The sequence below is a fragment of the Nicotiana attenuata genome, unplaced genomic scaffold (genome assembly GCF_001879085.1).
Source record: "Nicotiana attenuata strain UT unplaced genomic scaffold, NIATTr2, whole genome shotgun sequence".
Lineage (NCBI taxonomy): Eukaryota > Viridiplantae > Streptophyta > Magnoliopsida > Solanales > Solanaceae > Nicotiana > Nicotiana attenuata.
In genome coordinates, this window is record NW_017670624.1 from 73618 (window position 1) to 96636 (window position 23019).

Genomic DNA, 23019 nt, shown 5'->3' on the forward strand with positions numbered 1-23019 from the left:
ACAAAGGTACTCCTCTGTTACCTAACCCTAATCCTTCTTCCTCCTATACCAATTTCGCCTCCTCAGTCACACCAATAGCTCTCAATGCAAATCGACCGCCGATAAAATGGCTCACCCATGCTGAAATTCATAGTCGCTGTGAGCGGGGGCTTTGCTATTACTGCAAAGAAAATGTCATGACCCCAAAACCGACCCGGTCGTGATGGCGCCTATCGTAAAACTAGGCCAGCCGACACTTTTCAAAAATAGTTCAATATTTCAGTTAAAACTTAAATAATACCATCTCAACTGAAATTCTATAAAAGATATAAAGTCAAAACCAAAACAAAAGAGGAAAAATAACAGCCCTACCTCGGGTATCACTAAGTCATGAGCAATACTACATTTTTTTCGAAAAAAAACTAGACCAATATAGTCTAAAATATCCAAAATATACTAGAAGGAAGATAAAGAAGGAGGAAGGCGGGACTGCGAATGTCAGGCAGCTACCTCGCTATCTCCGGTGAAATTTGCGTCTGGAACAGTCAGCAGCCGCTACCGTGGCCTGAGATACCTAGATATGCACACAAGGTGCAGGGGGTAATGTGAGTACACCAACTCAGTAAGTAACAAGTCCAAACAATGGACTGATAGGTAGCGACAGACTAAACCTTAACAATTACAACATATTTAAATTGTACAGAAAAGTAGGCATGCTGGCAATTCAATATTATTAACTTAACAGAAGTGCTAATCTGAACAATGTGAAGTACAAAGCTCAGTAAATCTCTACATGTCAATGCCAGAAATGTATGAAAATGCACAGTGTGCTCCCACTCTCAAGTGCTCAACCACTCGGAACCGCATATGGCCATTCGACCCAAGGAAATCCATCCCGGAATATATATACAACACTGACCTCAAGTCAACCAGTACCGAGGAACAAGGGTAATCCAACCCTGAGGAGAAATCCATCTCGAGGTATCAGTACTTCGGATAAATCCATATTCAGGAAAATCCATCCCTCAATAATATCATTTGTGCTCATTAGGGGTGTATAGACTCCGGAGGGGCTCCTTTCAGCCCAAGCGCTATAACAAGCCAATGAAGGCATAATCAATAATCTGCTGCGGCATGTAGCCCGATCCCATAACTGTCACTCAAATTCAGGCAATCGGCCTCACTCAGTCATAACTCTCCAGTCTCACACACACGGGCTCACAATACCGAGAAACTAGCCCGAAACAATGATATGATGTGCTAAATAACAATAACCGAGACTGAGACATGATATAATATGCATGAACAAGAATGAGTACAGAACATCAATGAACTGATGATATGACAGCAAGAAATGACCTCTCGAGTCTCAACAGTATCGGTGAGAAGCCCTAACATTATAATTAGCATGATTTACAGCTCATTAAATTAATCACATAATCACTGCACAGGTATCAGCAAGAAAGAGTCACCAAGCGGTGCCATGGAATGATCCATGCCGCAATTCTCACGGTGCACGCCCACACGCCCGTCACTTGGCATTTGCATCACCTCAATATTTAATCATAGAACATATAGTTCGGGTTTTCAGACCCTCAGAACCAAGTTTGGAAGCGTTACTTACCTCAAACCAAGCTAAAGCTCTAACCCGCGGTACCCTTGCCTCTCGATCCGGCCTCCAAATGCTCTGAATCTACCCAAAATCAATATATTATCATCAATATACGCTAAAGGAATGAATTCCACACGAAAATAATCAAATTAGACCAAAAATCCCGAATTGGACTCAAACGCGGCCCCAGGCCCACGTCTCGGAATCCAACAAAAATCACAAAACTAGAAACTCTTTTTACTCCTGAGTCTATACATACCAAAATCATCAAAATCGGACCTCAAATGGTCCCTCAAATTCCCAATTGAAGCTCTCCAAAACTCAAGCCCTAACCTTCAATTTCACCCCAAATTCCCCATTAATTTCATGATTAGATCGTCGAAAAATCATCACAAACACAAAATACAAAGCCCAAGTAGCTTACCTCACTGAAAACACTTGATTCCCTCTTGAAATCACGGCCCTAAGCTCCAAACTCGTCCAAAAATGGTGAAGAAAGGGCAGAAATTCGCGAAGGGTGGCTTTTATAGTTTTTGCCCAGGAGACTCGCACCTGCGGTCCATTACCCGCGCCTGCGGGACCGCTTCTGCAATCAAACCAACCGAATCTGCGATTTTCACTTATCCGGCCTTAGCCGCATCTGCGGCCTAATACTCGCACCTGCGGTCACGCATTTGCGCTCCTCCTCTCGGATCTGCAGGTCCTGGCCTACTTGGCCTTAACCGCTTCTGCGGTTGCTCTTGCGCTTCTGCGGACCTCGCACGTGCGGTCCTCACTCTCTAGGTGCGGTTATGACAACTGAAGGGAATTCTTTAGCACTTCCTCAAATCTCATCGTTGATCCGCCAACCTCCCGAAATCAACCCAAGGCCCTCGAGACCTCAACCAAGCATACGAACAAGTCACATAACACCATTCAAACTTATTCAAACCTTTGGAACACTCAAAACAACATCAAAACACCAAATCACCCTCGGATTTAAGCCTACGGATTTCCAAACTTCTGAATTACGCAAACGATGCCAAAACCTATCAAACCTCATCCGAATGACCTGAAATTTTGTACACACGTCACAAATGACACAACGGACCTACTCCAATTTACGGAATTCCATTCCGACCTCGATATCAAGATTTTCACTGCCGACCGGGAAACGCCAAATTTCCAATTTTGCCAATCAAGCCTAATTTTACCATGGACCTCCAAATTACATTCCGAACGTCCAAAATCACCTAACGAAGCTATCCGAACCATCATAATTCACATCCGAGACCTTCTACCCATAAGTCAACTTCCGGTTGACTTTTCCAACTTAAGCTTCTGAATAAGAGACTAAGTGTCTCTTTCTACTCCAAGACCACTCCGAACACAAAACAACCAACACGATATTATGAAATACAGCTGAACAACACATAAAGAAGCAGAAATGGGGGAAACGGGGTTGTAACTCATGAAATTACCGGCCGGGTCGTTACATCCTCCCCCTCTTAAACAAACGTTCGTCCTCGAATGAGTCAAGAAACATACCTGAAGCCTCAAACGGGTGTGGATATCTACTTTGCATCTCCCGCTCGGTCTCCCAGGTAGCCTCCTCCACGGGCTGACCTCTCCAGTGCACTTTCATTGAAGCTATGTCCTTTGATCTCAACTTTCGGATCTGCCGCTCCAAAATAGCCAATGGCTTGACATCATAAGTCAAATCACCATCTAACTGAACCGTGCTGAAATCCAAAACATGAGAAGGATCACCAATATACTTTCGGAGCATAGAAACATAAAATACCGGATGCACACTCAACAAGCTAGGTGGCAAAGCAAGCTCATAAGCCACTTCCCCAATCCTCCAAAGCGCCTCAAAAGGCCCAATGAACCGGGGACTCAATTTACCCTTCTTCCCAACACCCTTCATGGGTGAAACCTTCAGTAGAACCTTCTCTCCAACCATGTAAGACACATCACGAACCTTCCTGTCAGCATAACTCTTTTGTCTTGACTGCCTGTACGAAGCCGCTCCTGAATAACTTTCATCTTGTCCAAAGCATCCTGTACCAAGTTTGTACCCAAAAGCCTAGCCTCGCCCGGCTCAAACCAACCTACTGGAGATCTACACCGTCTCCTATATAGACTCATATGGAGCCATCTAAATACTCGACTGATAACTGTTATTATATGGGAACTCCGCGAGCGATAGAAACTGATCCCATGAACCTCCAAAATCAATTACACAAGCATACAACATGTCCTCCAATATCTGAATAGTGTGCTCGGACTGCCCGTCCGTCTAAGGGTGAAAAGTCTTGCTCAACTCAACCTGAGTACCCAACTCTCGCTGCAGTGCCCTCAAAAACTGTGATGTAAACTGAGTTCCTCTATCTGAAATGATGGAAACTGGGACACCATGCAGGCGAACAATCTCTCGGATATAAATCTCAGCTAACCGCTCTGAAGAATAGGTAGTACTCACAGGAATGAAGTGCACGGACTTGGTCAGCCGATCCACAATCACCCAAATAGCGTCGAACCTCCTCGAAGTCCGTGGGAGTCCAACTACGAAATCCATGGTGATCCGCTCCCACTTCCACTCTGGAATATCCATCTTCTTAAGCAAGCCACCCGATCTCCGATGCTCGTATTTCACTTGCTGACAATTGAGGCACTGAGCTACAAATCCCACTATATCTTTCTTCATTCTCCTCCACCAGTAGTGCTGTCTCAAATCCTGATATATCTTCGCGGCACCCGAATGGATGGAATACCGCGAGCTATGGGCCTCCTCCAGAATCAACTCCCGAAGCCCATCTACATTGGGCACACATATCCGGCCCTGCATCCTCAATACCCCATCATCACCAATAGTCACATCTCTGGTATCGTTGTGCTGAACTCTGTCCTTGAGGACAAGCAAATGAGGATCATCATACTGGCGCTCTCTGATGCGATCAAACAAGGAAGACCGAGAAACCACACAAGCTAAGAACCGACTAGGCTCCGAAATATCCAACCACACAAACCGATTGGCTAAGGCCTGAACATCAACTGCAAGAGGTCTCTCCCTAATAGGAATACACGCCAAACTACCCATACTCACCGCCTTCCTACTCAAGGCATCAACCACTACATTGGCCTTCCACGGATGGTACAAGATAGTGATATCATAGTCCTTTAGCAGCTCCAACCACCTCCACTGCCTCAAATTGAGATCCTTCTGCTTGAACAAGTGCTGGAGGCTACGATGATCAGTAAACACCTCACAAGACACACCATAGAAATAATGCCTCCAAATCTTCAACGCGTGGACAGTGGCAGCCAACTCCAAATCGTGAATAGGGTAGTTCTTCTCATGGGGCTTCAACTGACAAGAAGCATAAGCAATCACTCTCCCCAGTCCCCTCCTGCATCAACACACACCCAATACCAACTCTAGAAGCATCGCAATACACTGTATATGAACCTAAAGCTGATGGCAAAACTAACACTGGAGCTGAGGTCAAGGCAGTCTTGAGCTTGTGAAAGCTCGCCTCACACTCATCCGACCACCTGAAAGGAGCACCCTTTTGAGTCAATTTGGTCAAGGGTGATGCAATAGATGAAAATCCCTGAACGAACCGACGGTAATAACACGCCAAACCAAGAAAGCTGCGAATCTCTGTGGCTGAGGATGGTCGGGGCCAACTCTAACCGCCTCTATCTTCTTCGGATCAACCTGAATACCCTCACTGGACACCACGTGCACCAAGAAAGCCACTGAACAAAGCCAAAACTCACACTTGGAGAACTTTGCATAAAGTTTCTCCTCCCTCAACCGTTGCAATACAAATCTCAAATGCTCGGCATGATCCTCCTGGCTACGTGAGTATACCAAAATATCATCAATGAATACAATAACAAATGAGTCAAGATAAGGCCAAAACTTGCTGTTTATCAAATGCATGAACGCTGCTGGGGCATTGGTCAGCCCAAAAGACATCACAAGGAACTCATAATGACCATATCTGGTCCTGAAAGTTGTCTTAAGAATATCTGAGTCCCTGATCTTCAACTGGTGATACCCTGACCTGAGACCAATCTTGGTGAACACCTTCGCTCCCTGAAGCTGGTCAAATAAATCATCAATACGAGGCAAGGGATACTTTTTCTTGATTGTGACTTTGTTCAACTGCTTGTAGTCAATGCACATCCTCATCATGTCATCCTTTTTCTTCACAAATAGGATAGGTGCACCCCACGGCGAAACACTAGGCTGAATAAACACCTTATCAAGGAGTTCCTAAAGCTGCTCCTTCAACTCTTTCAACTCTGCCGGTGCCATACGATACGGTGAAATAGAAATGGGCTGAGTGCCCGGCACCAAATCAATACCAAAATAAACATCCCTGTCCAGTGGCATGTCCAGCAGGTTTGCAAGAAACACATCAGGAAAATCCCTCACTACCGGGACTGAATCAATGGTAGGAGCCTCTGCACTGATATCCCTCACAAAGGCCAAGTAAGAAAGGCAGCTTTTCCCAACCATCCACTGGGTCTTCAAAAATAAAACCACCCTACTGGGAACATAATTCGTCGAACCTTACCACTCAATCCATGGCACACCCAGTATGGCCAGCGTCACTGTCTTAGCATGACAGTCCAAAATAGCACGACACGGAGATAACCAGTCCATGCCCAATATCACATCAAAATCCACCATACAAAGCAACAGAAGGTCCACTCGGGTCTCCAAACCCCCAATAGTCACCATACACGATCGATATACACGATCCACACTAATAGTATCGCCCACCGGAGTAGATACACGAACAGACAAAACAAGAGACTCACGGGGCGTATCCAAATAACGAGCAAAATATGATGACACATATGAAAAAGTGGAACCAGGGTCAAATAACACAAAGGCATCTCTGTGGCAGACTGAGACGATACCTGTAATCACAGCATCCAAAGCAATAACATTTGGTCTGGCTGGGAGTGCATAAAAATGGGTCTGACCACCATCGGATCGGCCACTCCCGCTAGGGCGACCCCTAGCTGACTGACCTCCACCTCGAGCTAGCTGAGCGGGTAGGGAAGTAACTGGTGCTGAAGCCGAAGGCTGACTCCTCTGCTGGGACAAATCTCCTATAAGACGAGGACAAAACCTCATGATATGACCCAAATCTCTACACTCGAAGCAACCTCTACTAGACACTGATAATGGGGACTAAAGGGAGCCCTGAGCACTGGGATACCCACTAGAAGAACGGGCATAGATGAACCCTGAACCGATGGTGCATGAGTCGAACTCTGAGCTGGAATAGCACTGAGAGATGAGTGACCCTGATGTGAACTATGAGAACCATGGCCAGATGATCCACCACGGCAACTCGGACGAGCTAACTGAGCATGTCTGAATGGACGGCCTCTGCCATGCTGAAACTGACCCCCAGAAGGTACAACACCAAAACTACCAGATCCCCGAGGCCTCTTGGCCTCCCTCTCAACTAGCTCCTAGCGGCGAACTAACTCTATCTCTCTGGAAATGTCAACTACCTCCTCAAAAGAAGCGCCAGATACCCTCTCTCTGGTCAGAAAAAATCCGTAGCTGATAAGTGAAGCCATTAACGAACCTCCTGATCCTCTCCCTATCCGTGGGAACCAGCCAGATAACATGATGGGCCAACTCGAAAAATCTCATCTCATACTGCGTCACGGTCATATCCCTCTGACGTAACTTCTCGAACTGCCTGCGCAGCTCCTCCCTGCGGGAATGCGGTACATACTTCTCCAGGAAGAGAATAGAGAACTGATGCCAGGTAAGGGGCGCTGCACCAATAGGCCTACGCCTATGATAAGCCTCCCACCAAGTGAAGGCAGCTCCAGAAAATTGAAAAGTAGTAAATGAGACCCCACTGGTCTCCAGAATACCCGTTGTACGAAGAATCCTCTGACACTTGTTCAAGAAACCCTAGGCATCCTCGCCCTATGCACCACAGAAAGTCGGAGGCTGAAGTCTACCAAACCTCTCCAATCGACACTGCTCGTCATTAGGCATAAATGGTACCACAAAATCCTAAGCAGGTGCAATCGGCTGGGCTGGTAGTGCCTCCGGTGTCTGCAATCCCTGAACAACCTACTCGGGTGTACGGGCGGTGGGGGTCTGAGTGCCTCCCCCGGCCTGAGAAGTAGCTAAAACTAGTACACACGGTGAAGATTTGAGCCAAGGTCTCCTGAAGACCCGAAATAACAATAGGCACAGTCTGTGCCTGAGCTGGTCCTGCTGGAGCATCCCCCACTGGAACCTGATCATGAACTGGGGCTGCTGGTGGATCTGCAGGTGCCTCCCTATCTGTCGTGCGGGCTACACCCCTGCCCCTACCACGGCCTCGACCGCGACCTCGGCCTCTAGTGGCCCAAACCGGTGGTATTGGTAGTCGTCCGTCCTGACTGGTAACACGTGTCCTCACCATCTGTGAGAGAATAGAATAACAGAATTTAGTTACCAGAGTCAACAGATTCGCACGACAAGAATTCAAGAATGTAAAGTTTTTCCTAAAGGTTCTGCAGTCTCCCGAAGATAAGTATAAACGTCTCCGTACCGATCCGCGAGACTCTACTAAACCTGCTCATGACCCGTGAGACCTATGTAACCTAGGCTCTTATACCAACCCGTCACGACCCCAAAACCGACCAGGTCGTGATAGCGCTTATCGTGAAACTAGGCCAGCCGACACTTTTCCAAAATAGTTCAACATTTCATTTAAAGCTTAAATAATACCATTTCAACTGAAATTCTATAAAAGATATAAAGTCAAAACCAAAACAAAAGTGGTAACAGCCCGACCTCGGGTGTCACTAAGTCATGAACAATACTACAGTTGTTCCGAAAACATAACTAGACCAATATAGTCAGAAATATCCAAAATATACTAGAAGGAAGAAAAAGAGGGAGGAAGACGGGACTGCGAACGTCAGGCAGCTACCTCGCTATCTCCGGTGAAATCTGCGTCTGGACTAGTCAACAGCCGCTACCGTGGCCTGAGATACCTGGATCTGCACACAAGGTGCAGGGGGTAAGGTGAGTACACCAACTCAGTAAGTAACAAGTCCAAACAATGGACTGATAGGTAGTGACGAACTAAACCTCAGCAATTACAACACATTTAAATTTTACAGAAAAGTAGGCATGCTGGCAATTCAATATTATTAGCTTGACAATAAAGAAAAGTGCTAATCCAAACAATGTGATGTATAAAGCTCAGTAAAACTCTACATTTCAATGCCAGAAAATGTATGAAAATGCACAGTGTGCTCTCACTCTCAAGTGCTCAACCACTCGAAACGCATATGGCCATCCGGCCCAGGGAAATCCATCCCGGAATATATATACAACACTAACCTCAAGTCAACCGGTACCGAGGAACAAGGGTAATCCAACCCTAAGGAGAAATCCATCTTTAGCAATCAATACTTCAGACAAATCCATGTCTAGGGAAATCCATCCCTCAATAATATCATCCACGCTCTTTGGGGGTGTATGCACTCCGGAGGGGCTCATTTCAGCCCAAGCGCTATAACAAGCCAATGAAGGCACAATCAATAATCTCCTGCGGCGTGCTACCCGATCCCATAATTGTCACTCAAATTCAGGCTCTAGGCCTCACTCAGTCATAACTCTCCAGTCTCACACACGCGGGCTCACAATACCGAGAAACTAGCCCGAAACAATGACATGATGTGCCAAATAACAATAATCGAGACTGAGACATGATATAATATGCATGAAAAAGACTGAGTACAGAATATCAATAAACTAAAGATATGATAGCAAGAAACGACCTCTCGGGTCTCAACAGTATCGGCGAGAAGCCCTAACATGAAAAGTAGCATGATTTACAGCTCATTAACTTAATCACATAATCACTACACAGGTATCAGCAAGAAAGAGTCACTAAACGGTGCCATGGAATGATCCAGGCCGCAATTCTCACGGTGCACGCCCACACGCCCGTCACTTGGCATTTGCATCACCTCAATATTTAATAATAGAACACCTAGTTCGGGGTTTCGAACCCTCAGAACCAAGTTTGGAAGCGTTACTTACCTCAACCCAAGCTAAAGCTCTAACCCGGTGCCCCTGCCTCTCGATCCGGCCTCCAAATGCTTCGAATCTACCAAAAATCATTATATTATCATCAATATACGCTAAAGGAATGAATTCCACACGAAAACAATCAAATTAGACCAAAAATCCCGAATTGGACTCAAACCTGGCCCCCGGGCCCATGTCTCGAAATCCAACAAAAAGTGCAAAACTAGAAACTCCTTTCACTCCCGAGTCTATACATACCAAAATCATCAAAATCGGACCCCAAATGGTCCCTCAAATCCCCAATCAAAGCTCTCCAAAACTCAAACCCTAACCTTCATTTTCACCCCAAATTCCCCACTAATTTCATGATCAGGTAGTGGAAAAATCATCACAAACACAAAATACAAAGCCCAAGTAGCTTACCTTACTGAAACACTTGATTCCCTCTTGAAATCACAACCCTAAGCTCCAAACTCGTCCAAAAATGGTGAAGAAATGGCAGAAATTCGCGAAGGGTGGCTTTTATAGTTTCTGCCCAGGAGATCGCACCTGCGATCCATTATCCGTCACAAATGACACAACGGAACTACTCCAATTTTCGGAATTCCATTCCAACCCCAATATCAAGATTCCACTGCCGACCGGACAATGCCAAATTTCCCATTTCGCCAATTCAAGCCTAATTCTACCACGGACCTCCAAATTACATTCCGAACACGCTCCTAAGTCCAATATTACCTAATGAAGCTATCCGAACCATCAAATTCATATCCGAGACCTTCTACCCATAAGTCAACTTTCGGTTGACTTTTCCAACTTAAGCTTCTAAATGAGAGACTAAGTGTCTCATTCCACTCCAAGACCACTCCGAACACAAAACAACCAACAGGATACGATGAAATACTGCTGATCAACACATAAAGAAGCAGAAATGGGGGAAACGGGGCTGTAACTCATGAAACGACCGGCCGTGTCATTACAGAAAAGTACATTGTCGGGCACAAGTGTAAGTCTGCTACGCACTTATTACTCCTCATTGATGGTTCCGAGATAGAAACATTAATGCTACTAGAACCATTTGTTCCTGATGACATTTTAGCCGAAGAATTGTAGTGGTTAGAGGTGCAAGAGCATTCAGCTATCTCTTATCATGCCTTGGCCGGGAGAAATGCCTCCTCGATGCTTCGGTTTTTAGGGCATGTAAACGGTTCTCCAGTCCAAGTCTTAGTGGACGGTGGCAGTGATCATAACATCATTCAATCTAGGGTGGCGATCTTTCTACAGTTGGTGGTGGAAACCGTTCCTAACTTTGCAGTAGTGCAGGGTAGTGGCCAGCGCTTGAGATGTGAAGGGGTTGTTCGGAAAGTTCCCTTCACTATCCAGGGTTGTTGCCTTCCCCGACTTATATGTGCTTCCATTACACGAGGCTGATGTGGTTCTAGGTGCAACCTGGCTTTCTACATTGGGGCGAGTGGTCATTGATTATGGCGAGTGCATTTTTGAGTTCAACCACCAAGGAGTCGCAGTGAGTTCGAAGGGGCTGGTACCATCTTGCGCCCAGCCTGTGCAATTACACAATTTGCGAGGTACATAGCTACAAATGCCATCTCCTCTTACTACTGCTTGCAGATAGTGCCCTCAACATCCCTGGTTGATGACCAAACTCAACCAGCGTTGTTGGCCATGTTAGAATCCTTTGCAGATGTGTTTCAATAACCACAAGGTCTACCCCCTACTCGTTCACAAGACCATGCCATCCATTTGGTGGCTAGCACAGAACCTGTCAAACCATATCGGTTTCCTTATTTCCAGAAGCAGGTGATGGAGCTGCTCGTCACTGAGATGTTAAATGAAAGGGTAATTAGAGCCAGAACCAGCCCTTTTTCTTCACCAGTGTTGTTGGTTCGCAAAAAATATGGAATGTGGCGATTTTACATGGATTATAGGGCCCTTAATGCAGTCACGATATAGGATAGATTCCCTATCCCCATAATTGATGAACTGTTTATTGAGCTCCACGGAGTGCGATACTTTTCTAAGCTAGACTTGTTGTTAGGCTACCATCAGATTCAAGTGAGCCTGAAGATGTGGCCAAAACAGCATTTCGTACACACGAGGGCATTACGAGTTCTTGGTAATGCCATTTCATTTATCTAACGCCTCGTTCACTTTCCAGGACACCATGAATTAAGTGTTTTGACCATATTTGCACCGATTTGTTCTTGTATTCTTCAATGACATCTTGGTATATAGTCCCACATGGGAGGAGCACTTGGAGTACTTGTGGTTGTTGTTAGAGTTGCTGCGGTACCATAAGTTAGTGGCTAAGCGGAGCAAGTGTCAGATTGGGCAACGGTCAGTTGATTATCTGTTCCATGTGATTTTTGACCAAGGATTGAGTGTGGATCCGGCAAAAAGTTCTGCCATTCAACAATGGCCTGTACCTACTAACGTGAAAGAGGTACGGAGCTTCCTCGGGCTTGCAAGGTACTATCGACGCTTCAACCATCACTATGCTGAAATTGCTGGTCCTCTTACCGACCTTCTGCGCAAGGATTGTTTTAGCTAGTCACCTACGGCGCAAATTGCTTTTGACACCCTCAAAAGCAAGCTGGGTTCTACACCAGTGCTAGCCTTACCCGACTTCACCCAAGAATTTCAACTTGAAAATGATGCATATTTAGCCAGAAGCAGAGTAATAGGATGCAAGGAGCCTCTACTTATCACCAAGAAATGTTTGCCATCATTCAGGCAGTCAGCAAATGGCGTCAATATTTGTTGGGGAGGATATTTACAATTTATACGGACCAATAGTCCCTCAAAAATATGACAAACACAAACTATTCAAACTCCGGAACAATAGAAATGGTTAAGTAAGTTGGTGGGGTTTGATTTCTAAATCCTGTATCGACCGGGAAAACTGAACCAAGCCGCCGATGCTCTTTCTCGTACTTCAAAGGCAATGTTCCTTACCATTACAGTCAGGGGATATGATTTATGGGATGAACTCAAGTCTTTGAACCAGTCTCATCCCGGGTTGTTGGAGCTACAACAATCTATGCAAGATCCGAACTCAACCATTGAGGGATTCCAGTTCTGTAAAGGGCTGCAGTTTTTAAGGGTCGTTTAGTCATACCGTTTGATTTGCCCCTGTCAGAGGTTGCTCAATGAGTTTCATGACACAATGATTGTGTTACACCCCATATTTTCGTATGTACGCCATAAGTAAATTGATAAAAGCTCGGAAATGAGATGTTACATCCCGCATTTTTGTACGTTAAAGTTTTGTCGTAAGTTAATCGACGTAAGCTCGGGAATGAGATTATTTTGAGATTATAAGTATTTTTCTATTTCAAATAGTGATAAATAAATTCGTGAAGGTGAGAGGGTGAGCGAATCGAAGAAAATGAGTTTCGTCGAAGTTTGGCATTTTGGGATAAAATACGGTCTAAGCAATAATACCCGGTATTTATGGACTTGTGCCATACAAGGTACCACAATGACCATGATAGTAAGGTATATAATGTGTGTTCAAAGTGAGTAGTATTTTAAGTAATTTAAGATAATTCCCAATTATGTGGATAATTGAATAATTATTGATTTTAGTGGGAGATTAACCATGTAATTAAAATTTGTGGATAAGTTGAATAAAGACCCTATCCCCACGTGGAAACAAGGGACTTAAGATGCAATAACTTTTTGGTATTTATAATTTGGTGGCATGTTTAGGAGAATTTTGGATAAAATAATCCCCAAAAGTGGGGCCCACACCCACTAATATAAAAGGCTTCTCTAAATCACAAAGATAGAGATGCGTACAACTACTATGTAACGGACAACATGAAATTCATATGAAATAATCGCAAAATAGAAATGAGATTTGCAATTCTAAGAGAGCACGGTATAATCTTTCCCAAGAATATCATACAGATTTTTTCCTATTTCGATCTCGCCGTTAAATGTTACGTCACGATTGGCGTGTGTTAGAAGGATTGTCAAGAGAATCGGTTAAGGTATGTTAAGGCTATACGATACCAACGAAACTAGAAAATGCACAACATTCATAAATGACTCTATTCATAGAAATAATAGAGGTGCCTATGTTCTTGATTCCCCGTGTGTCCTATTATTCTATCATCTGTTTATGGGTCTCAGGAAATACGTAAGTTGATAAAGTTTATTTCATGATATTAATCAAAGGCATATTGATCTTATGATATTCTGAGAAAACTTATTAACGTATTTCATATGTATTTCATTCATTTATACATGTACATTGACCCATGATTAGATGGCGTTATATACGCGTATATTATATGTATATGGGATATGGGAAAATATTATAACGTTATATACGCACCACCACCTTATCAGCTGGTATACGTTGATGATTTTGCTCACGGTGGCCGAGATGATATGATGGGATGCCCTCAGAGGCTTGATGATGTTATGAATGCATATACCTATGCATGGTATGACATTTATACGCATATGCATGACATTATAAATATTAAATGATTCACAGAGCTATTCAGACTCATATGTTGAGTTTTTTACTCAATGTTTCTCCATGTCTTTTAGTTACTGATTTTCATTCCTTACATACTCGGTGCATTATTTGTACTGACGTCCCTTTTGCCTGGGGATTCTATGTTTCATGCCCGCAGGTCTCGATAGACAGGTTGAGAGTCCTCCAGATAGGCTATCAGCTCAGTGAAAGATGTTGGTGCGCTCCATTTGCTCCGGAGTTGCTTATTTGGTCAGTATGATTTGGACATGTATTGATTGGTATGGCGGAGCCCTATCCCAACCTTTATGGTATTTATCTACTCTTAGAGGCTTGTAGACATATGTGTATATGAAAGATTATATGGCCTTGTCGGCCTATGTTCAGTGTACGAGTGATCATTTTGGTCTTATAGGCCCGTATGTCTTATGTATAAGTTGGTATTACATGTTTTATTCTAGTTATCTGACGGAAGCCTTTCCGTCTCATTTACCTATGATACGAAAAGATACGTTATGTTGGTACTTGGTTGAGTAAGGTACCGGGTGCCCGTCGCAACCCATCGGTTTGGGTCATGACAAAAGTGGTATCAGAGAAGTTCTGTCCTAGGGAGTCTACAAGCCGTGTCTAGTAGAGTCTTGTTTATGGGTGTGTTGTGCACCACACTTATAAGTAGGAGGCTACAGGGTATTTAGGATTGTCACTCTTTCTTCTTATTCTAGATCGTGTGGTAGAGTTCAGTTGTAAGGATTCAAACTTATAAATTTTATTATATTCGTAATACAACGATACCTCTTCCAAAAAGACAGTTGATAAGAGATTGAATGTTGATATGGAAGAGTTGAGTCAGAGGAACTCGATTTTGCATCATGCTTATGATGGGTAAATGTGAGGTCTTCAGCAGATTATATGTATACTAAAACGTGTAAGCTTCTTGATAAGGAGACCTAAGGCATGAATATCTATCCACCCATATGGTAAAAAGCAATGAGACAATCAGAAGGTAGATACACGTCAACAAGTAAAAGAACAAGGTGAAGAAGGGTACGAGGTACCCAGCTAGTGAAGATTATCATTATTTACCATCCAGGAAGAGAGACATAAGCATTTTGAGTTACATTCAACAGTAGCAGAGGTATGTACAATCAGCCACGCCCATCTTAGTTATGCCCTATGGAAGCTAACAAATATGGTTTAAGAGAAGGATGAGATATCAGGATCCAGCTGGGGTTAGAGTAACCCAGAATGATGGATGGATTGTTTGCGTTAGTTGACATTTCCGAAGGATATTGCAAATGTTCTAATAGATCTCCTTGTGAGACACCCAGATGGTGCACTCTCGAATAGTATAGAAGGGACTATTCTAGATATGAATACTAGAATGTTCAATTTTTTTTTTACAAAGATAGGCACTGGAAGCTTAGAAGGGATAAATATTACCTTAGTGTGGCTCTCGTCCCTTTAGAGAGAGAATGTTAGGCAACCCAAAGAGCCAGTGGATGGAGCAAAGGGGAGCTAAAAGCAAAAGAATGTTTTGTTGAAGTTTTCAGAAAAAAAGTGATAGATAGAAATGTTAGCAGGGAAATAAGAAGAGAGTTAATGAAGCATTATGAGTAAGATGTGATACATGGATGACAATGGTAGATCAAAAAAATGATGACAGTATTATAGAGTCTATAGTCAAGTGAAGGAAAAGATGAGAGGTGATAAGCCTTGAGACAACAAAAGAGTATAGGCCATAAAGTCATATCCTCATTTCAAGAAACAAGTTCGTGACTCTAACGTGATTACCAGAAGGAGAAGTTAGACCCCAGAGTAATAGAAATCAGTATGGGCTGGTGAACAAGATAAACTAAACATAAATTAGTGACTGAGTGATTTGATAATAGTCGGCATCATGAGAATTTCATATTGCATTCCGGCGATAATAGAATGGACGATAGAAGAATTGGCTTTAAAGGTCATTTAGGAAGACGCTTCCCTAAAGCAAGCAATGTCAGCAAAGTTAAGCTTAAGGGACTATGTGTGCCAGTTACACTAAGTGTCACCCTCATGAGTAAGGAGTTTTGTTATCCTTGGCACAGAAGGATTACCGCAAGGCGAGTAAGGGTCATCGATGATGTGAAAAGACGCCAAAGATGAAGAGGTAAAATATCTATAGGTAGATCGCCGTAGCTCTAAATCTTAGTACTCCCCTAAAGGGGGAATATGGAGTGACGTGGCATTAAGTCAGAATTAAGTGATTCTAGTAACTATGGAATGGTAAAGGAAGAATGCGATAAAATTGAAAAAGAGATGAGATTGCCCTTATTCAAATCCTACAGATATGCTACTATTCCAGAATATTATGCAAACACGATGTTAAGGAGAGGAAGTAAGGGTTCCTTCCTGAGATGTTATTGATAGATAATGAGCCAGTGCAAGACGTAAGTTAAGACAAAAGAAATAACCCACAAAAGATTATGCGGAATATTGATATGAGAATGGGCCAACGAGTAGTCACTAGTTGATTCAGGAAGAGCCTAGTTATGGCTAGACAAGAGGATACAGACAAACCAACGGATCGCATAAGATAAACATAGTGAACCCCAAGATGGGGAATTTAGTCTCGCAGATATGACATCGTGACCCTTGAGAAATATGCAGATAGGAGTTGGGATAGTTAAAGGTACCGTATGAGTGTTACAGAAATAAAAGAGAGTGTCACTGGGAAGACAGTCAAAATATCAATTCAGAAGTGACCTTACAAGTACAAGGGCATGGAGGTACGTAACTAAGGATAATTATAGGCGAGGAAGAACATCAAAAATTCCGTCAAGAATATGATGTAATAAGCTCACAGCGTTACTAGGGCCAGAAGGTATGCCTAAGTACTACAACAAAAGATTAGCTAAGGAAATAAGGAAGAAGGCTTCAACCTAAGCATAGTAACTTAAAGGAGAAATAGTCTTATAATAACAGTCTCACTACAAAATTGTATGCACCCCAAAAGAAAGTGACACCTATCGTGGTTAATGAACGGAGAGTATAATCAAAAGTAATATTCGGGACCATATGAGTTGCACAAAGTTTCCGGCATGCGTGGGAACTAAGATAAGCTAAGTATGCACGCAACAAAGGGGCAGAAAGACGAGGAAAAGTAATTGCATACGTTTAAAGAAAGTTGAGATGGAAAAAAAGGAATTATTCGATCAATCTAGAGTTAGTTACGTTATGAACACACTTAAGATTTCGGAGTATTATCCATGCAACATATATATTGATATTCATACAGCCTAAGATTCCGCTATAAGTTAAAAGAAAGAACTGAGTCCAGGTCATAGACAAATGATTGAATTGTTTGATGATGGTATCACTGATATTCCATAGCATCCATGTAAGGCTAAAGTAATAACTAATACCATGAGCGACAGATCGGAAGATAGCTTAAGCCTACATGAATGCTTATCAGAAGGAAGAGGAAACTAAAAGAGTTACATCAACCAAGTAACTCAGGAGTCTGATTATTGGACCAAGAAAATTATAAAAAACGTGATTGAGAACATTGCAGGATCACTCTTAATATCAGAGGTACAAGAGAGATAGTATAGTAGCCATATTCTATAACGGCTCTACGATAAAGCCAGTTAGAAGAGTACCAGCCTCATAAGAAGTCAGTAAGCTCCCACCGGATTGTGTATGCACTAGAGGTGCAAACATATAATAAAGCTTCAAATTGTGGATGTAAATTATACCTGTATGGAAGGGAGGTCATGAAAAAGAGAGAAGATGCGATGCAAGATTCTAAGGTAAGTAAGGTAAAGGTGAACAACGTACGAGATACTCAAGTGCAGAAGGTTGTGAATAGTCCATACCTCGGATAAAAAGCTAGAAGCGCGGTTCAGTATCCAGTAATAATATCGTCATCTTCAGTGGCATATCTTCCAGCCTATGGTTTCTAGGTATCGAGAGATCTAGTAAAGAGAGTAAAGAAGAGTAAGAGACGAGGTGATGTCTCGCTCGCTTGATGTTCTAGAATCACACAAGGAAATCTAGGTGCAAGCAAGTTGAAGGAAGGTTGTGAGTAATATAAATAGATATGTATAGGTTGCAAGCTAATGTATGGTAAAGCGACAAGGTTTTAGGAAGACAAGAGTAAGAAAAAGAAAGGGCGAGTGAGAAGGTGACGAGAATGGATAAGTCCTCGGGATTAAGCTCATAAAAACCAGAGAGCTGATGGTTTCTCTAAATTATAGAAAGCTCAGTATAGCCTGAATGAAAAGGAGTCTAAGACTAGTAGCATTTAGACGAGATGGAATGCTGCCCTGGTAGTAGAATGAGGGTGTAATTGTGTTAGATAAAGGATGACGTTTGGGCCTTCGATTGAGTAATAATTTGAAGAAAAAAGGAGGATTTTATGAATTGTACAGGATTAAAATACCCCCATAAGATGAACAACATAAGGATGCCATGAAATACGGTTATTGAAGTATAGTATTGCCCCTAGGTGGATTAGGCAAGTCACTTCGGATATTCCTCAATGAGACGTAAGCTCTAGTGACAATGCATTATGTAGAGGTTTCAAGTTATCAGTGGTAGATTATGGATCAACATTAAGGTGAATCAACAATAGATGTATAAAGTTCGATTGTATAAGAGGAGATAAGGATGTCATCCTTTAGATGAACAGTAATAAGGAATCATTGAAGGAATTGGATTTATACATCTATGATAAGAAGCGAGAGGATAACCTGGAATTGGGTAGCAGAGCTCGATAATAATAAAACCAAAGTAAGAGTTATGGTATAGTATGACCTAACTAGATGCAGTAAAGCCATACAGATGGATAACTGGGTCTATGAAACAAGATATAGCAATAGTCGTAAGTTAGACAAAGTTACGAGCAAAGAACTTCGGTAAACCTATAGATGCCTAGAGGGACACCTTGTCAAGTTCTGTATATGTTCACAAAGTGAGGCCTATAGATTGGATAAAAGATGGAGGAAAGAGGAGAGAAGAGTTGCATAGGCGCACATATAAGGACAAAGACGTACATACTGCATGACAGAAAGTAGCAATAGTTACGAGATTGGAAGCATTCCAACCACAAGTCATGGTGTGAGAAGGAGGCCTAACGGGGAGGAATGCCCTGGCCTTTGGATTTATTCACACAACAGTTGCCTAGATGGCAAGAAGAGTACTAAAGTATTGGAAATACATAGGTTATGAAAATGATAAGTGCATTAGTCAACATTCAAGGACGAATGTTCCAAAGGGGGAAATGATTTTATACCCCATATTTTCGTACGTTAAAGTAAGCCATAAGTAAAGCTCGAAAATGAGATGTTACATCCCACATTTTCGTACGTTAAAGTTTCGTTGTAAGTTAATCGACGTAAGCTCGGGAATAAGATTATTTTGAGATTATAAGTGTTATTCTATTTCAAACAAGCGATAAGTAAATTCGTGAAGATGAGAGGGTGAGCGAATCGAGGAAAATGAGTTTCGTCAAAGTTTGATATTTTGGGATAAAATATGGTCTAAGCTATAATACCCGGTATTTATGGACTTGTGCCATACAAGGTACCACATGACCATGATAGTAAGGTATATATAGTGTGCTAAAAGTAAGTAGCATTTTAAGTAATTTGAGATAGTTCTTAAATTATGTGAATAATTGGGTAATTATTGATTTTAGTGGGAGATTAACCATGTAATTAAAATTTATGGATAAGTTGAATAATGACCCTATCCCCACGTGGCAGCAAGGGACTTAAGATGCAATGACTTTTTGGTCTTTATAATTTGGTGGCATGTTTAGGAGAATTTTGGATAAAATAATCCCCAAAAGTGGGGCCCATACCCACTAATATAAAAGGCTTCTCCAAGTCACTAAGATGGAGATGCTTACAACTACTATGTAACTGGTGGAGCTTCAGCAATTCTAAGAGAGCACGGTACAATCTTTCTCAAGAATATCATACGGAGTTTTCTCTATTTCAATCTCGTCGTTACATTTTTCATCGCGATTGGAGTGTGTTAGAAGGATTGTCAAGAGAATAGGTTCAGGTATGTTAAGGCTATCCCTTCTTTCCTTTTTGGCATGATCCATACGACATAAACGAAATGAGCAAATGCACAACTTTCATAAATGATTCTATTCATAGAAATATAGAGGTGCCTATGTTCTTGATTCTCCATGTGTCCTATTATTCTATCATCTGTTCATGGGTCTCAGAAAATACGTAAGTTGATAAAGTTTATTTCATGATATTAATCAAAGGCATATTGATCTTATGACATTCTAAGAAATCTTATTAACGTATTTCATATGCATTTCATTAATTTATACATGTACATTGACCCAAGACCAGATGGCGTTATATACGCGTATATTATATGTATATGGGATATGGGAAAAGGTTACGACGTTATATACACACCACCACTTGATCAGCTGGTATATGTTGATGATTTTGCCCACAGTGGCCGAGATGATATGATGGGATGCCCTCAGAGACTTGATGATGTTGTGAACGCATATACCTATGCTGGTATGACATATATACGCATATGCATGACATTATAAATATTAAATGATTCACAGAGCTATTCAGACTTACATGTTGAGTCTTTTACTCCATGTTTCTCCCATGTCTTTTAGTTACTGATTTTCATTCCTTACATACTCGGTGCACTGACATCCCTTTTGCTTGGGGACATTGTATTTCATGCCCGCAGGTCCCGATAGATAGGTTGAGAGTCCTCCAAGTAGGCTATCTGCTCAGGCGGAAGATGTTGGTGCGCTCCAATTGCTCCGGAGTTGCTTATTTGGTCAGTATGATTTGGACATGTATTGATCGTATGACGGGGCTCTATCCGGACCTTTATGGTATTTATCTACTCTTAGAGGATTGTAGACATATTTTATGTATGTGAAAGATTGTATGGCCTTGTCGGTCTATGTTCTGTGTACAAGTGATCATTTTGGTCTTATAGGCCCGTATGTTTTATGTATAAGTTAGTATTATATGTTTTATTCTAGTTATATCCCGGCAGCCTTTCCGTCTCATTTACTTATGATAGTACGATACAAAAAGATATGTTATGTTGGTACTCGGTTGAGTAAGATACCGGATGCCTGTCGCGGCCCATCGGTTTGGGTCGTGGCAGATTGGTGGCGATGCCGGAGTAGCACGAACTTATCATAGAATCTCATCTAATTTCTTCTAGAGGGGAATGAATAAGGATGTCCACTGCTATGTGTCAGCTTGCCAGGTCTGCCAACAAATGAAAGACTCTATCCATTTACCGGCGGGGTTGCTCCAGCCTTTGCCTATTCCTTCTATGATATTCGAGGATATCGCAATGGACTTCATCACTTGTTTGCCTAGCTCAAGGGGGAACTATCATGACAGTTGTGGATAGGCTTTCTAAGTAGTGGCACTTTATTGCCCTTCCATCATCCTTTTGGGCACAATATGTGACTGAAGCCTTTATGATATGAGTCATTCGTCTCCATGGACCTCCCAGATCGATGGTGACTGACCATGATCCACGTTTCTTGCACACCTTCTGGCAAGAATTAAACAGGCTGCAAGGCACCGCTTTGGCTATGAGCACCGCATATCATTCTCAAACCGACGGTCAGTCAGAAGCTTTGAATGAATGCGTTGAGCAATACCTATGATTCTTTGTAGCTGATGCACGAAACCGGTGGGTCGCAATGTTACCATGGGCAGGATATTGGTATAATACAGCGTTTCAGTCGTCTGCTTGTATGACTCCCTTCAAAGTTCTGTACGGGAGGGATCCCCCTGCTGTCACAAGGTATATCCTGGGCAGCAGCCCCAATGAATTGGTTGGAGCTTACTTGGTAGATCGGGACAAGATTCTGGTTCTTCTCAAAGCTAATCTAGCGCGTGCTCAGAACCGGATGAAGGGGATTGCTGACAAGCAACGCAAAGAACTAAGTTTTTAGGTCGGGGATTGGGTATTTGTTAAGCTCAAACCCTATCGACTAAACATTGTTCGCCTTCAAAAACACACCAAGTTGGGTAGACGCTACTTTGGATCCTTTAAGGTTCTTAAACGCATCGGCGAGGTAGCGTACAAACTAGAATTACCATATGAAGCACGCATCCATCCTGTATTCCATGTTTCATTGCTCAAGCGTTGTATTGGAGAACCTACTCAACAACAAGATTCAGGACAGCTCACTGATCTTGTTGATACTGGTTTTGATTCATCTCTGAAAGGTTCTTTCAGAGGCGGAAGGTATTGTTGTGACCAATAGAGCTGATGTGGAGGACACCTCATATGCCATTGTGGCTACGCTGACTCAGCCAGAGAGTGCAGCTGTGAAACGTAGCCAGCGCGTGAAGATTCCATCCAAAAGATAACAGATTTTGTTGTGAAGGTTAAAGGCTGAAATATGTGAAGGCAGAGCAGGCGGTTATAGCATGAGTAGAGCACAAGATAGTATAAATAAGCTGCTAAGCAATTGTAGTTATAGGCTATTATGTTGCAGTAGGTTCTGATTCTCATCTTTCAATTTTGTAATTCTCCTCTCATCTCCTCTGTATCTTCAACAGTCTTTGTATTGTTCTGTTGCTAGTAACTCCATTTGGTCGAGTTAATATAATCAGTACTTGAAATATTTGTTGATTGCTTCAAACATGCACGGTGCTATAGTTCTTTTGCAAGAGCCTGAATCATGAGATAAAAACATACTATAATGCACTACCCTGACCAACCTTCTTGTCTTCCTCTATTTTAGACGTACTTACTACTTATGACACTAATTTTGACCAATCGCAGAATTGTTATTTCTTTACTGTACAGAATAACAAAAATACAGTATGCATATCGGAATGT

At 42.5% G+C, this 23019-nt stretch overlaps 1 protein-coding gene across 1 annotated transcript; it reads left to right on the plus strand.

Moving 5' to 3' along the window:
* The first annotated feature begins 21679 nt into the window (after positions 1–21679).
* Positions 21680–22544, plus strand: LOC109241636. Its single transcript, XM_019408388.1, has 3 exons — positions 21680–21788; positions 21843–22115; positions 22411–22544. Exons 1-3 carry the CDS (start codon positions 21680–21682, stop codon positions 22542–22544), a joined length of 516 nt encoding a protein of 171 aa, XP_019263933.1.
* Positions 22545–23019: the final 475 nt, after the last annotated feature.